Here is an 18,106-nt window from a genome sequence, read left to right as displayed (position 1 = left end):
CATGCATATCCCAACACTCCCACGATCCTTGGAAGTTGGCCCACGTACTGAACGTTCTAGAGGATGGTCAACGTGCATGGCGGTTGCCTCTGGAAATCTCAGACCACTTCGACGACCTCTCGGAAATCTAGGATGCGGTGCATGATGCCCACGCTAAACAATGCCTATATAAAGGCACCAACCCCAGTGACATAAGGGGGGCAAGTAAGCATGTTCTAGATCTCATACTTTATGATTTTTATCTCGCAATCTACTATGAGTACTAAATTAATCATCGAAGCGACCCCACCGGGTTAGCCACCCCGGGTCCTCTGACATTAATTTCTTGCAAGTCTATAAAAAACTACGAAGCTCAACAATTAATCCAACTCGCCACCAGTAAGCTCGGCACCTAATAGGAAGCTCAGCACTCTGGTCAGCTCAGCACCTAATAGGCAGCTCGACACTCTGGTCAGCTCGGCATCTAATAGGTAGTTCGGCACTCTGGTCAGCTCAGCACCTAATAGGCAGTTCGGCACTCTGGTCAGCTTGGCACCTAATAGGCAGCTCGGACCTCTAGTCAGCTCGTCACCTAATATGCAACTCGACCCAGTCAATTCGGCACCTAACCTGCCTAGCTCGGCCCAGTTAGTTCGGCACCTAACCTGCCCATCTCGGGCAAGTCAGTTCGGCACCAAACCTACCCAGCTCGACTCAGTCAGCTCGACACCTAATCTGCCCCTATCTCGGCCTGGTCAACCCGGCATCCAGTTCTCATCCAGCAAAAATTCTTCACTTCAGCCTCTGAGTCATCAATCAATTAGAAACAGACCAAATGACGAGTTACTTAACACTAAAAATTGATACCATCATCTGTTCGTAATCTTTCTGCCAAAACCCCTTTCCTTGGCTTCATGGCGGATATAGCGTGCCTGGGCTGGCGCCGAACTCATCTCCTTCTTCCTCCTCTTCTCCTGAGAATCCCAGCCATCTCTCCTTTTGTATATTTGTCTCTCTCTCTCTCTCTCTCTCTCTCTCTCTCTCATCTCTGTTTCTCAACCAAAATGTTGAACCCATACGCCAGGCCCTACAAGCTGAAAAGCCCATCTCTTCCTCTGTTCTATCCACCAACTCCACCACCACCAAAGATGGCAACGGTGGTTCCAACTCTTCCACCGCAGCTATCACCGTTCGGGGCCTTTGGGCCTCTATTTTATCATCCATTTTACCCAGTTCCAGGCCATCAGTACCGACGACCATGCAACGTTTTCTACTATCCTCCACTCCACTATTGCCATGACCAGCACTACATTTTCCTACTTACGCAAGCTGCACCATTGCTACAGAGAACCAGATTAAGAGCATGGAGGTGAAAAGTGGCGGTATTTCAAGAAGGTTTTTTTCCAGCGAAGACTGCAGATAATCTTCGTTCAACTCCTTCCACTCACACGGGAAAGCCCAGTTGGGGTTGGACTCATGTCTCTCTGAATACGACTTCGTGTACCAGCCCATGGATTTCTGGTAATCGTCTCATCTTCTTTTTGTTTCTTCTGCTGCGTTTTTTCTGTAACAAGAAAAGAAAGAAAAACACCAGTAACCCTTTTGATGATGCACAATCTGGCCGGTCTTAGCTGTCAATGATCTTGCCTCTGAACTGAGTAACAGGGACCTGAAACGGAAGGAGAAGAGAAGCTCTGGGGAGAACCCGGCGTAAGGGCTCCGAAGCTCAAGTTAGAATCCTTCAAAGGCAAGATAAACCAGATAGCGCAAAAGTTAGCATACCTCGTTCCTGGGGGTAGGAGCCTTTTATAACCACCTCGCGCACTCGCTTCCAGGCTTCCGTTAGATCGGGCATGATTACTTCTGAACTCCTGCCAGTTCGGATGTCATTTCCTCTGGCCGGACAGAACCGCTGTTGTTCATTTTGTCGGAGCCGATTCTGCGGCTAGTGACGACGGTTGCAGGTGGCGGTAGCAGGAAGCCGTTTGAAATGCGGCTGTCAGGCGTCAGATCCCAAATTAGTCAGGTGTGTCGCCCTTGGATACGGACGTCCTTGGTGTCGGGTACGTTTGGTCAGCCTGGTGTTTCGGAAGCGTTGGAGTGGCGAGCGAGGTGTCTTGAGTTCGGTTTGGAGTGTTCCGAGCTGCCATGGGCCAGCTCGGGTCTGCTTTGTGAGGCTTGGGGCCTAGTATAGTTCGTGCTCCTTGCAGGGAGCTCGGGTTCTCAGTAGGGAGCTCGCTCTTAATAGGGAGCTCGGACTCCCAGTAGGGAGCTTGCTCTTAATAGGGAGCTCGGTCTTTAGGGAGCTCGAGTTCTTACTTGGGGAGCTCGGACTTAGGGAGCTCGGGCTCCTATTAGGGAGCTCGAACTCTTAGGGAGTTCGGACCCTTAACAGGGAGCTCGGATTCAGTACAGCGGTCTGGAGTTCGGGCTCGGTAGTGAGCTTGGACTTGCTTCCGATGTTCGCTTCGGGCACTCTACTGTCCCGAGCTGCTTGCCTTTGCCACGTGTTGGGCGATTGCGAGGTCGGGCCAAATTTCCCTTCATCACCTTTGTTTCAGAGGTTGATATTTGTGGATTTTTCTTCTCTCTCCACTCCTCAGGCTTGGGAACAATCTGGGTTACGCTTTTGTGGATTTCACCAGCAGCATTGCAACAAAAAGGTTCTACAAATCGTTCAATAATTACAAATGGAACAGGTTTGAATCGAAGAAGGTTTGTGAAATTCGCGAAGCTAAGATCCAGGTGATCTTCATCTTTCTATCTTTTTCTTTACACATTAAGCACTTTCCTCATTTTTTTTTATTTGGGTTTTCATTAGTTCTATATCACTTTCTTTCTTTCATGCATCCAGCTTTTGTTAATCTGGGTTTGTTTCAATTTCCTTCTGTTCCATCTGGCTCAGGGAAAGGAAGCTCTGCTTGCGCGTTTCCGGGCATCCAACTTCGCTTGTGATACAGTCCTTGGCTGCAGACGACATTCTCCAGATTGAAGGTTGAAACCGACTCCCCAAGCAACAGAGTGAGAAAACACGAGACAACGACGATGACACCTCCACTTCTTCTTGTTTCCGGCTTCTATCAGTTGCCGGTGATAGCAGTCCGGCTTATATCAGGGCAAAGTCCAAAATACATGAGGGGGTCGCCGGTGATAGCTGTTAATCACCGCCAGTTGGAAAGAGAGAGAGTGAGAGTGACTGGCGACGGCAGAGTCCGGTGAGTCTCGAGCAGGAAGTGGAACGGAACTTATGAGAAGCTAACGGCATAAATAGACTCCGTTTAATTCATTTCGCAGGTATTAAGCGAACGCACGAATCAAAAGACGCGTGGCGCGTCCTCGTGTTAAGCGAACGGTACGCCTATATAGCGTGTCTGGACAGAAGCCGAACTCGGTTTGATTTTCGTCTCCCAACTTTAAAACGCGATAATTCAAGTTAAATGAAATTTGAAAAAATAGAAATGTCCTTTTGAGTATCATCTATTTTTCTTTATCAACCATTTATATATTAATAAAATTGAATCGTTTCAAATCCAAAATTTAGGTTATATCTTGATAGATATTCTAGTGATCTCAACTTTCTTAAATAAAAGAAGCAAGGATTTGGAACTGTTCATTTTTTTTTGTCAATATTTGGATGGTTAATAAAAGAATTAAATGAAACTCAGAGAGTATTTTTGTCTTTTCAAATGGCATTTAACGACTACTTAACAGGGTGGGAGTGAGAATCGATAGAAGTCGAACCAAAAAATCAGTTAATCGAATCGTTTGGTTTCAGTTTCGATTCGATGATTTTAAAAAACAAAGGTATCGGTACGGTTTTGGTTAACCAATTTAAAAAATCGACGATTAACCGAATCGATTGGCATATATGTTTTTGTATATATTTATGTATATTATATGTATTTTATATATTATTTATTATTTAAAATATAATATTATATATTTATAATTTATTATTATTATTTATATATATTTTTATAATAAATATTATAAAGTCAAAAAACTAATGAACCGAGCCGATCAACCGGTTAAACGAATGGTTTCGGTTTGGTTCCAGTTATCGGTTTTCCAAAAATTGGTATTACCAGTTCAATTCAAAAAAAGGCCCACGGTTTCATAAGTACTCTTATTTAATGGCATGTATTAAATTGACACGTTTTGAAAGTTAGAGTATTAAATCGTCGTGTTTTAAAATTTGAAAACAAAGTGGAACTGGACCCAAAGTATAAGATATTAATTTCGAATTTTCCCTAACATACAAGTACAGTAGATATCCCCTATACATGCTGGGATTTGTCTATCAAACTATGAGATCAGTGTGAGGCGCGTTGTATGAGAAAGAGATATGGTCTCAATGAGATTCCAATGCAGAGATTGTTACCTCCGTGAGGATCACAAGTTTTGGATCTACCGCCAACGATGTCCCAAAATGCCATTACAGAATTATAGTCGCACATCGGGAGCATCTCCCTACGAATGACAAACATGTTCCAAATGTGAGGCTAGTGTGGCACGTTGGAAGGAGCGTGCTTTATTGGTAACAGGACAGCATGCATTGGGAATTGGGAATAGGGCAAATCTACTAAAGTTCCATCACAATTAAGGTTGAAAGTATCGATATATCTCGTATCCAATGTGACCATCTACGAGTACAAGTTAAGCAGGCTGGACTAGATTTTAGATCAATCCAAATCCAACCATAAGAATTGTGCCCAAGGGTTGAAGAAAAAGCTCAAATTATTCAGCTCGAGTCTAATTTGTACTAAATTTTGATGCGCTTGGGATGGGCTTAGGCCCGGGTCAAGTTCGTATTAATAAATTAATTCATATTAAAAATTGATATACGTGTATGTATATGTATGTGCGTATAAATATATGTATAATTTATTAAAAAATATATGCATATATACATGTATGCATACAAATATATGTCTTCTTATGTACATATCTATGTATATAATTGGCCGGGCTCGGGTTGGGATAAGGGTAGGTTAGGCTTGGGCCAGGTTCGGGATTTCTACAGGCTAGGCTTGAGTCCAATCCAAAAGTCTTAACTTTTGTGCCTAGGCCCAGCCCATGTAAAATTGTGGGTTGGATCGATAGGGCTCCAGTTCAGTCCACCCAAGTTGCACCCCTCATTGTATTGTTCAAGAACCTGATTTTTTTTTATTAATTAAACAATACAAAAGCCTGTATAAAAATGAAATTTGGAAAAAAAAAACTAAAAAGATAATAATATGCATGGCCAAAAAAAAAGTATTGATACATTTGGATGTATTGATACTTTAAAATATATGTGACACACACATAAAAATTTTTAAAACTCAATATTATCCATTTGTGATTGATTTTGCCCTTCATTATTCATCAAAATTTCAAAATAAAACTCAATACATCCACCTTGCGAACAAAAATAAAGCCTTCAACCTTTACTCAATGAAGGCCAAGAACACATAACGGAATTTCTATACACTTGGACCATCGTGGAATTTTGAAAGTTAAAATCAAACAGGAAGAAAAAATTATGCCATGGATACTTCAACAAACTTTAATTCTTTCAATTATTCAGATGCCTCTGCAATAACAGAGAAGGAAGATAATCCCATCTCTATCCATTAGAAATCCCTATTAATGAAGAAAGTTTGCCGTAAGGAGAAAGACTAGCAAGATGTTATTGTCAAGAAAAGACCAAGTGATCAACAAGTTACTATTCAAATGCTTTGTTTTCGAAAATTTAAATAAAGAATGATGAATAAGTCTTGTCCATCAAACTGTTATCGTTCCATAGTAGAGTGTTGACTTAAAATTAATATTCATCTATCCGTAATATTAAAAGCTTGTTTGAGCGTTCTGCTTTTCAACAAATGTTCACAATATATATTATCAAAATCAATTTCAGTTCATTTTGCTAATAATATGTGCTATTTCAATTATTTTTTAATACTATCCAATATGTGGTTGTAGTTTCCTTTAAATCAGGAAACAAATAAATCAAATTTGGATCTACCAATATGTGCTATTTCTAATGAACCATGGTTTCATTAGAAATGAAACATTTATTGGGCACCTGCACTTCAAGAATGCATTTTGATTAGCATATCGGAACTTATAGATATGTATACCCTTCCGAGCAAATTGAACAGTATTCACATTGGCGCCTACATGCACGTCTCAATGTTCACTGGGAACATCTTTTTTACTTGTCATTGAGAGATATTTCCAATACATTATTATTAATGATGTAAAATACAACTGATGTTCCAGATGTACAATTGGATCAGCATAGCAAAAAATGTGTTGTGATTAACATATCCAAACTCATAGAGATACCCTCGCAAGCAAATGAATAGAGTTCATATTGATGCGCGCATTGGGAATATCTCCCTTGTCATTGAGAGATATTCCCAATACATTGCTTGGATGTGCATTTAGGCATCCACCCGTAGGATTTACTCTGTAGGGTGCTGATGCGAATTCAATTGAATAAGCAATCAATAAATAAACATTCTGACAGTTATTTTAAAAATCTGTTTTTGTGCGTTTAATCTTTGCACTCAATGAGTGAGCCTACCTGATCTGGACCCATAAAAATAAGTTTTGCGTAATTTTTATAGCTTGATGACGTGCAAATCTTGTTTGTAACAGATCTTGACTTGAACACCAAAAAAACACAGCAAATCCAAATTCCAAAACTGGATTCAAAATGAAAGAAATTGAGGCTATGTTTGGTTCATTGCTCTGGCCGGGCTTCGTTATTTTAATTCTTGTTCATTTTGGGCTACAATGAATAACACTAGTCTTTTATTACAAAATTCTTACCATAGGGCACATTCTTTTTAGAATAAAAAATCAGTTCATAGCACAAAAAATTAAAGTAATGTCAAGTATGAAAAATAATCATGCCCCATCTTACTCACTTTCATTCTTTAAGGCCGTGTTTGATTTGAACGAAAAGGTAGGGAAAACAAAAGAAAGGTAAAGAAACCTTTACAAATCTTATATAGGTTTCTTTGTCTTTTCCTTCCTTTCCCTACATTTTACTTCAAACCAAACATAGTCTAAAGAAACTCTATACCTACAAAACAGCAGCCATAGATGCAAGGTTTTTAAAACCAACATGGAGAAAAAACCAGTCAAGGGTCCAGTTCCTAGGTTGAACGGTCCGGCCATTCGAACTGTTCTAACAAAAAAATAAAAAAATGGTCAAAACCGTTGAATGGTTCAAACGGTGAACCACCCGAGTTAGCGATTTGCTGACCAAATCAGCATCCTTTTGCAAATATCCAGTTTTGGGGAAAAACAGAACCGATCACCTGACTGGTTCCCGATTTTTCCGATCCAACCGTCTAGTTCAATCCAGTTTTGAAAACCATGCGTAGATGTTTACCAGCTGGAAACTCACCTCGACATACATTGACTACTAGCCATCCACGAGTAAACATATATTCTAGCATGTTTGGAGATTTAGGCTGGCAATTTATGATTATCAACACAGTTTTGGTTCATAGTAATATTTTCTCATTCTACTTTTTTTGTCTATTTTAAAATTTCATTTTGGATAAAATTGAAAAAGAATAAGAATTAAACCAAATACGGCCTAAACTTTCGATGAATTGAATCTTTTCTTTAAGACAGATATATCTATTTTCAAGTGAAACCAAATATGTTTCTCACAGATGGAGCAAATCTGATGCCGCTCAATCCAAGGTAGTGCACAAATCGATGATGGCAATAAGATAATCCTTTCTGGCAGGTCGGGTCCAAGCTTTAAGGGCGAGACTGCGCTTCAAGACCTGCGATCAAAGAAGAAGTTAGAGGCCTGAGGAATTATCCCCGGGTAAGTATTCCGATGCCCAAGTCAGTAGGAGGTGGTGAATGGCCGGGCCGAACAATAAGGATGCTGGTTCGACCTAATCAGTAGTATGGGTGTTAGAAGTTGGGAGAGTCCCTTACCTCGAGCATGGAGTATCATTCCTTTTTATAGCTAAAGGGTTCGGTTCGTATCCTGATCAGAATAGGTTTCCAAGAAAATTGGGATAGACTTCTCCGTCGAGGTTACAGGGGGTAGAGTCCCCTCGGTGGAATTGTCTTTCCATCTCTATCCGCTAGGTGGGCTTATCCGTGAGGGGCATGGCTGACGTGGTCAATGGGATTACAATAATATTGTAACTTGGTCGGACTATGCTAACGTAGCCGAGCAGTGAAAGATGGCCATGGACTTCTGGGCCAGCTCAACCATGTACCCAACAGTTGGATAATGAAAAATAAATCTGACAGCATCATCATCTTTTGCCCTTTTGAGCGGCCCCGTCGTATAAAAATCCAAAGAATTAAATCATGATTCTCGGAGTGAAATGTGAAAATAAATAGAAACATGTTTCGAATGGCTTATACGCTGGACAGGCAAAAAATGGACCCTCTCGACCGGCCTTCCACTTCCTTCAATAAATGGGAGACATCCCTACACCCTAGGAAGGGAACTAGGGATTAGGGAAGGAAGTTATACTTATTAAAAATAATACTAAAAAACATTGAGCCTCTCATTCGCTAGGTCTCGCCGTTTGTTTTAAACCTTAAGTCGTGTTTCCTTCCGTCAAAATGCAAAGAAATAAAATTTGATGAAAAGTTTGTAAGGTTCCATTTCGAAGTACAAAAATATATATTTAGAGAGTAAAATCTTGTATTTGTATTACTTTCTATATATTTATACTTTTTTTTTTCAAACTGAGCCTAAAGGAATTTTGTGAAAATTAATAATCTGTTTTTTTTTTTTGTGAACCAAGCAAACACAACCTAAGGGTATCTAAGTATCAACATACTAGGACAAATGATGGTTACCTATTAACGAGTGGAAACATGCTCAACTCACAAAGCCTGGGAATGAATGGCATTGTTGGAACAGCCCAGGTAACAGACAAACAACTTCGCCTTCCTTGAAGGTCGATACAAATTAAACAAGTTTGCAAGTGGGTTTAAATGTGAGACGATTTCGGGTTTTCTTAAGGATCCATTTGTTTCACTTCAATAAATGGGGCGGAAACCGAAATTCCTTTCAACCTGGATTTTGTTTGTTCTTTAGGCTCGATTTAAAAAGAACATAAATAAAAAATGTACAATATGAAAATATAAACTAATACGAAATATAAGGTTTTGCAGTTTATATATTTGTATTTCTACTCCTTCCAAATTGAGTTTTTACAACAAATAGGACCTAAAAAAGGGTAACAAAGTGGATTTGGTGAAAAGTGAATGAAATAAATACATGATAAAAGAAAAAAAGAAATTAAAACATGACAAAGTAGATCAATAGCAACATGAATCTCATGGATGTATAACAAAGGTTGCAACTTGCAAGCATGTGAAATACATTAAAAAGCTTAGGGTCCATTTAATTTATAAACAGAGTTGGAATTAGAACCGGTCTAAATCCTTTGAAATTGGTCTATAATCTGTTAATTGGCTCAAACAGGAATTACACTGAGAATTTGAACAACCTAAAATGGAATTTTATTTCCAAAAGAGGGAGAGGGAATAGAGGAATGGACATCATCTCAAACGGAAGAATGTCAATCCATCAGGAATGCCCAACCAAATAGTTGGAGGAATGGCCATTCCAATTGTGTGATCCAAACCCCTATTGCTGAGAACTGAATAGGCCCTTAATTATCTATCTTGAAGTACGGTACATGTTCAATTTTTTTACAGTGTTTCATGCTTAAAAATCATTACATTATTTTATTTTACCTTTTCTACCAATAAAACTATAACAAACTCAAAATAAATTAAAGGAATTTATTAAAGATCTGACTATCATACCGAAAATACATGATAGAAATCTTATGAACAATCAAACCCTATCATAAAAGTGCTAACCAATCAGGTGATTTTTATCAAAATTCACGAGGACTTTGATTGGTGTTCTTCTGCCTTCTCAAACCATACTTTTCTGGCATCATAGATATTTTCTATTTTATTTTAGTTTTTTTAACATAAAAAAAATCCCCTTTTTTCCACGAAGAAAGAATTGCTCCAAACCAATAATACTGAAAAATAAGAAGTTTACTCCAAACAACTCTTCTGAAATTAGAATAAATATTTGCACTAAAAAACAGAGTTAAATATCGCTGCCACCACGGTTTGGGGGTTAAGGGGATGGGGGATGGGTTACGAGTTCAGATCTAATCCGAAGACAAAGGTCCTGATAACTGCTCCCAACGGCATTACAGCCCAATCCTTATCTCTTGTCCACAGGAATCCTACCCATACCTACTCACAAGACACTCACATATGTATATTGGGAACTGATGAGGGCGGATTTGGCCCTCTAATGACATCATGATACATGGCATCTCAGAACAGTTGGATGATACATCGACACCACTTAGGTGATTACTTGTCTTAGCCAAAGATATGGAGTCCAACCTGGCGACTTGCACCACCACTGACCTGACAAAAACCTAGTTGACAACCTTGTCCACAACTCTGAGCGGCTTGTAGCACCTCGTCCAGGGGCCGATCTATGGCACCTCGTTAGTACAGTAAAAATGACCTCCCTTGAGGGCTTGCTGACCTGATTGAGGTCCAGATGATGACCTGCAAGACGTGTTCACCGACCAATTCGGCATGCATATCCCAACACTCTCGGGTTTCTCGGAATTTGGCCCCCGTACCGAATGTTTCGAATGAAACCGAACAAGGCGCGAAGACTGATCTACGTGCACAACTACCTCCGAGGACATCGGGCTAGTTAGGCACGTCTTCCCGGAGACCTCGGACACGGTGCGTAAAGCCCACGCCAAGCAACGCCTATATATAGGCCTCACCTCCAATCTCACAGGGGGAAGATACATGCGATTATTTGCATACTAGCTCTCTCATTACAAGCTTTCAGCTCGCAATACAGCTACTACAAACTTAAGCATCAAAGTGACCACGCCGGGTTAGCTACCCTGGGTCCTCTGACATTGATTCCTTGAAGGTTTCTCTAAAGAGCTACCCAACTCGGCATCTAAGTCTTCATCCATCATAAATCCTCCATCTCGACCTCTGAGTCATCAACCACCAAGAAGTAGCCAGACGACTAGAGAGCAGTCAGATCGCACACCATCAATCAGCATCCAAATCACCTATAAGCGGGGTGTTCTCAATGTGCCGTTGTAGTGATATGTGGGGAGGAGATCCAAACCATGCATTAGGTTGCGTTTCGTTGCAGTGCAATTTTATTTGCACTAGTACAAATACATAAGAGTGCAAATGAAAAAAATGCAAATTGTGGTTTAACTTTGTTTTGAGTTTTACTTTATATGTCTTAATTTATTTTATTTGTACTGCAATCAAACTAAATAAGCTAAAATTAAAAAAAAAAATAGGTCAAAATTTCTTGCCCTGATCATAAGATGTTGTGGCGTACAGCTGCAATGGCTATGAGGGACCAGATATGGACTCATGGGATATCCCTGTTGTATAGTCCCATGAAACCAAAATATAAATAAATAGAAAAAAGAATCAAAATTAATTAGCAGGAGCCGTAACAAAAGGGAGAAGATTAGTAGAGGTAGTGAGACGAAAGAAAGAGCACATACGCCAGTTTAATTTATAGGACTGAAATGTTAATGCCATGGTGTTTATTAATTTTGTAAATGCAACTTGAAAACTCCATTACTTATTTACTAATTAAGCTTAGACAAATTTGTGTCCTTGCATTTAATTGGATGTCATCTCTCTCATTATTTTTTCCCCACTTGAGTTCATTGTAATAATGTTTGCATGGGCTTTGGGGGCAACAGTTTCATATGAAGGGAATGTGATTGGATCTGTAGAGAGAGAGAGATATGGGATCCGAAATTTCCCTTCTTCAAAGTTCAAACTTAAGCCTACGTCCAAAGTATGGTTGTTGATCTTGGTTATTTGTTTGAAAGGACCTCACATGTGCCAGTAGCTCAGAGGTAGAGCGAGAGCTTGGTTATTACATTCAATGCGGAAGTGCTTTGATGTCATGGGGCCGGCTGGGCAATGGTTGTGGAGACTGGAAGATAATATGAGCTGTATGTTAAATCCCCAAATCTGGGTTTAACTTATGGGTCATAGTCAAACATAGAATTCCTGTAAAGTTGCCTGTCCAAAACTGGCATTGGCTTGCTAACCAAAACATAGGATCCATCCAGGTCATCTGCTGCTCCAATTAATAAGAGTAGAGAGAACTGGGTATCAGTATCACCATTATTATTGTTATTATTTTTTGTTTAAAACTAAGTCAACATGACATGAATTAGTACTTGAGCTTTAAGGTTTAAAACATAGGGCATCTTTCCTTGAAAAGAGATTTATTTACTAATTTTAATTGTTGAGATTTGAGACATGGACCATCTCCAAGGTGGAATAGAGAAGGTTTGAATCCGTTAGTCCAAGTCCAACAGACGCCCGAGCATGGAACAACTGATAATTTATTTACCAGAGTAGTATATACATATATATATATATATATATATATATATATATATATAGTTCTTTTTATGTAGTCAGTGTGTGAAATACGCCCTTGGCCTTGGGGGGAGATGTGCTGAAGAGTAAAGAGTCGAGTCAGGCCTCTTGCTCTCTTGCACTCACGTCTCTCCAATAAAACCGTGATCAGGGCAGGCCTAACATAGAATTAATCGTGTTCATTTTGTTATATGCACAGCACAGCGGTATGCCGGTGCACTACTACTTATTGTGAATTAAGAAGAAACGTAACGCATAGAGCAGTTTGTTAAACTTAAAAAACAAATTGAATCATTCTGACTTTTGAATATTCCTAGTCTTACTAGTAAGAAGTAAGAACGTAAACCGGATCATCCTCCATTCCATGTAAGCGTGCGTGGTGGCGCATCTTTTTCTTTTATGATATAGTAATTAGGGCAAATACATACGGTTAAGGGCAAGATGGGGGTGGGGGTGGCCCCCACTCATTCCTTGGGATCATATCACTGTCACGGCTGCACTTCCATCTCTTGCCGTTTCCTGCCGGAAACCACCTTGATCTCCTTTCCAATTAGAATTCAAACTCGATCCAGAGCCCATAGGGCTAGATGGGGCATGGGTTCTTCCAGTTCCAGGTTACCCAGTGCTTTGCTTTTCCGCATGTGTTTCTCTCAAGTCTGTCTCCTCTGCGTCAACGAGGATAATGGCTGTGAACGGAGGAGGACCGGAAGGTAGTAGTGACCTGGTAGGTATTTAGGTAATCCTCTTTTCAATCAATAAGAAAGGCAAGGCGCGCATTCCAGGCTTACAGCTATCACCCACTTCGAGTTTATCCTTTTTTTTACAAACATATCATTGTATACCATACACCTCACCCTCACAGTGATATGAAGTGGACCACTAATAGTAACCAACCACCTCTCTCGCCCCCACCAAAAATGGTAATGTATTTACGCAATTTTTACTTATAATATTCATAACCTCCCAATGCCACGTTTGTCAACTGCATTAACCCCTAACCCAACCTTAGATTCCAACCAAAACAAACAGGCCAGAAGAACATATCAAAATAATTTTTCATTTGCCAGCTCGACAACGACAAAAAACTTTATCAAATTCTGGAGCTGAGTCAGCTATTTACTACAACCGCAAAATAACAATTAAATTCACAAAGTCACGACACCTACAAACTTCCAAGAAAAATAATTAAACAAAAAAACTGCCTTATCTAATTCTCTCTCTCTCTCTCTCTCTCTCTCTCTCTGTACAGCTTTTACAGAAAACCAGCTAAGCTGCCGTTAGTAGTATCTCTATCTCACGGTGACGAAAACAAAACCTATCGCCAAAACCACTTAAAAATCAAGGAAATAATGAAAAATGGTAAAAAAAATTAAAAAAAATAACATGACGACAAAACAATCGGAATCATCAACCCAGCAAGTCCTGATGTTGGACTAACTCCTTCCTTAGCCTCTGAGAAAAAAGCCTGCAAGCATCCATGCTAAGATCCATGGCAGCAGCCAGCGCCACGAAAGCTGCTGCATCCTCCGTGCAGTTCACGTGCTGCACACTCACCTCCACTGTCGGCTTACTGCACTTTCCTTCCCCCTCCACCGTTGACGACATCACGAACCCTCTATACATGCAGTACGGCCACAGCCCATACCCAAAGTCACCACTGCTCTTTGGGCTACACGCCGGCGAGTTCGAACTTGCCGGCGTAGACCTTCCACTCCCACTCATGTCGATCACGAATTTGCCGCCTTTGCCAGTGCCGAGTGTGGACTCGGCAAGCACGATGCCATCTGCACTCATGCCACCATTCGTGTCGGACATGACCTCGAACCTGTAGCCAAGCCCATCATTGCTGCCTCGCTCGCGCCAGGCCTCGAGCCGGCCCCACGGTTTCCAAGTTCCATCGCCCGGGCGTAGAATAAGCCAAGCACCCGGGTTCGATCGGCTGACTCGGTCTGAACCAGGTGAAGCAACGAACGGGGTTACCATTGATGCGACCGCCACCGGAGAGCCAGATAGGTCGTGGACCGTGACCGACCACCCCTTGCGCTCCCTCCCAGGCCGTTCCCTCTCACTTCCAAATGAGCTTAACCAGCTTCTTGAACTGCTTGGTGATCTGTTGGCACCAGACTACGAGTTAATATAAATCGGCGTTTTTTAATTAAAAATAAAAGAGTTTATAAGAAGAATCACGGAACTAATTAATAATTTTTTGGGAAATTCGTGGTTTGACAAAAATCATACCATAAAAATCGACAAAATTTATGGTTTTGACTTGATAAAAATCGACAAAATTGAACTCTTTGCACGTTCAAAAAGAAGAATAATGAAATTCTTTTAAAATAAACGCTTCTTGTTCGAAATTATAAAGGCAGACCACTGCCGTACACGTCAAAGTTACAACTCTCACTTTTAATCAACCCAAACGCCCCGCCTACTAAATAGTAAGTAGTAACCATTTTGAAGGTAAAGAGAAAGTTCAGGGCCCTACTACATAGCTTTACCATACAACTTAAGCAGGTTTTTCGTTGACGAGAATGCTAAATCTACAGTAGAGAAGTAGAGAGTATACGTTGTGTATATAGGCGGCATTTTCCGAAGTTTTCAAGTAAAATAAAAACTGAAATGTTAAAAAGGAAATAAATCGCAGGAAAGCAAAAGGCCCCAAGTAACCGATTGGAAGACTAACCTTGACAACTGATTCCGGTCGCCGGAATTTCTGAAACTGAACTTGCAAGTAAAGACAGGCTGCCGGATGTTCCCTTGGATCTGAAAGACCTGTGGACTACACTCCGGCTCTCCGTCAAACTGAAACACGAACCTAGGATCAGGCTCCGCTCTCACATTCAAGTGCAACTGCACGGACGATCCCTTGGCATCTTTACCAACTGAAATCCAACCACTATGGAAAATAGAAGCCCTAGACTCCGTTCCCGCCAAATCCAAAGGCACGGAAACCCTCCCTAAGAGTCTTCCAGAGTTGACACCACACGTAGTCCCTCTCCGGCCAGTGTAGATCGCAATCTTCAAGCAAGGCTTCCAGGAGAAGATAGACTTACCGGCGAGCTTCTCTAGATCGGCTTTACTCAAGTGAAAACTCGCAGCTAGGGTGTGAGGTTGTTGACCGTCCGGGAACTGGTTCTCCGGCGGAATCAAGGGGACGATAGCAGTCTGTTGGGGGAAGTTCTTGAGTTTGATTTTGCAGAAACAAGGAGATGAGACAGGATGCACACCGCAACGAGAGGGTTTAGAAGCCACCGGAATCTTAAGAGCTAGGTTTCCGACGAGGAGACGCACGAAAGGACAAGGATCCATGTGCCCTTCCGGCGAGAGATGTTCACCTCTTCAATGGATAAGAAAAAAAAGTATAAAGAGTGGTTGATTGATCTAAAAAAATAGATCAGAGAGATTGAGAACACGAGCGGGTAGATTTTAAGGGAAGGGGGGAGTGATGCGATGGTGCATGCGCTGCAACAGGCTGGAATAGCTGGGCCGTAGAGAAGAATCCATCGAGATACGTGCGTCCATGGTGAGTTGAGCTGGTGCGCAGTGCGCACGTACGCCAAACCAATCTCCTCTTATACTAACTTACTTGTCTTCGGCTGTTTCCCAACCCAACTCTACTCTCCCCACAAATCTGTTATCTGTGGCCAGTCTTTCTCTTTCAGGTTTCAGCTGGAAAATTAATAAAGAAATCAAGAATTTCTCTCTATCTCTCGTCTATCTATTCGTCCCTCGCTCTAAGCTGTACGGAAGAAAGAGATAAAGCATTCATTAATTACAATTTCGTTGGCATCCAGCTGTTTACAGGCTGGGCACATGTTTTTTGCCAGTCCTACCCGAAGTCGACGGTATCTGGAACGGGCCCCCACCCCAACCCTACCCAGCCACAACTCCAACCCTGCGCACTGCCGCACTTTACCAAGTACAAAGCTCAAACCCCAGCCTTTAGTCCAGCTGGACTAAATTTACCCCCTCTAATCATGCTTATTTTACAAATATAAATGGTAAATGGTAGTAGTAAGTAATAACAGTATCCTTCATGATTCCTCTATTTTATCAAAAGCTGCCACTTGCCTTGTCCAGTTCCCCTGTCCCGCTCACTCCACACAGCATCAGTATTCAGTACTTCTTCTAGACTTTTAGTATGTTAAGAATTCGCGATGTGTAATATTCTTTTGAAGTCCGTTGAACTAAGCTGAGCTCAAAGTGTTTTTTCACGTACGAGTTACGGGCAGGGGATGCACACGGGATGGGTAATGGGTATCCTGTGCTGGGCCAAAGTATGGCCGGCTGAACTAATTAACCCACCGCTTGCCCTTACGAATAGATAAAGAGTGTTTTATTGTGCGAATGAAAAATTGGTGGTTATAAATTATATTCTGTGATTATGATCAATTCATCTATAATTATTTTAAATTATAAAAAAAATTATGTAAGTCAGAATAATTTACACCAACAGTAGTGTTTCATATAGTCGATTACATATCTCATATGAGATATATCTTATAAATATTTTATGAATAATAAATAAATAAATATTAATTTTAATGAAAAAGTATAATAAAATAAATAAAAATATTATTTTATTGATAAAATATTTAAAAATTAACATTTAAATAAATGGAAAAATAATGGAAATGAAAAACCATCAGATTTATGTTAAAATTAACATTAAAATTTATTATTTTATTAATAAAATATTAAAATTAAAAAAAAGAAAAACATATAAAAAAGATATATTGTATCAAAATAAAATTAAAAATATTATAAACCAACCACATCTAAGAAATATATATATATATATATATATATATATAAAACCGAGAATTTAGGAGGTGGGCGAAGATAATCCACTATATTATGAATCGTCCCCGTTCACAGCCAACCAAACACCATTGGCAATCCCTTGGCAAGAACCGAAACGGGCGAGCACGGAACCATGTACTAGCTAAAGGACCAAGGAGCTCAGCGAAACGTTCAGCCCATGACGGGCTAAACAGCAATTGGAAACGGACAGGGCGAGGTCAGCCTATGAAACTTTTAAAAAGCGTACCTAGCTAATGTGTCGTATTATGATTGGCACAGGCAGAGAGGATCGAAAGTGTCACGATAATGTGGCATAACCCACGGATACAGCAAAATTAGCTCTAATTACCTGGACTCAGTTGACATGACTCGTTGCAACGGATGCTGAGATCAAATCCCGCTGCCACCGGGGTTGGGGTGGGGATCAGGCCATCAGGGGATGGGTTATCAGGTTATGCTTGCACCAATCGGCCATCGCTCTTATTCCAGGAGGAACAGAGAGCACTTGTGGACACATTAATCCGTCCGACCGTATTGTAAAATCTATTTGATTATCAAAATTAAGAGAGAGAGAGAGGTGCATAGAACCAGAGAAGATGTGGTCAATAAATCTCAAAGGTGCGACCCACTCGGCCCAAAATTCCAAGAAGAAGATCCATGATGAGTCATGGGGTCCCAGACTGTCCAGCGAGAAGAGCACACTGTGACACTACAAAACTACTAGCTGGATGGCTTAAAAGCATCAATGAGACAATGACTGATGACGGTTTCTTGTAGGCATCAATAGTGGGCCAACGATCAAACCCGGTAACATCGACATGTAACAATTTATTTTAAATGTGTT

General features: G+C 40.6%; 1 protein-coding gene across 1 annotated transcript; it reads right to left on the bottom strand.

The window, feature by feature from the left end:
* Positions 1–13,500: 13,500 nt before the first annotated feature.
* On the bottom strand, positions 13,501–16,933 carry LOC104589117 (uncharacterized). The gene is made up of 2 exons (XM_010247315.3): positions 15,143–16,933; positions 13,501–14,569 (listed from the first exon to the last, which is right to left on the bottom strand). Exons 1-2 carry the CDS (start codon positions 15,766–15,768, stop codon positions 13,867–13,869), a joined length of 1,329 nt encoding a protein of 442 aa, XP_010245617.1. The 5' UTR covers positions 15,769–16,933; the 3' UTR covers positions 13,501–13,866.
* Positions 16,934–18,106: the final 1,173 nt, after the last annotated feature.

Source organism: Nelumbo nucifera, chromosome 5 (assembly GCF_055504915.1).
Source record: "Nelumbo nucifera cultivar China Antique chromosome 5, China Antique-T2T, whole genome shotgun sequence".
Classification (NCBI taxonomy): Eukaryota; Viridiplantae; Streptophyta; class Magnoliopsida; order Proteales; family Nelumbonaceae; genus Nelumbo; species Nelumbo nucifera.
This window is presented reverse-complemented; position numbering and strand designations above follow the sequence as displayed.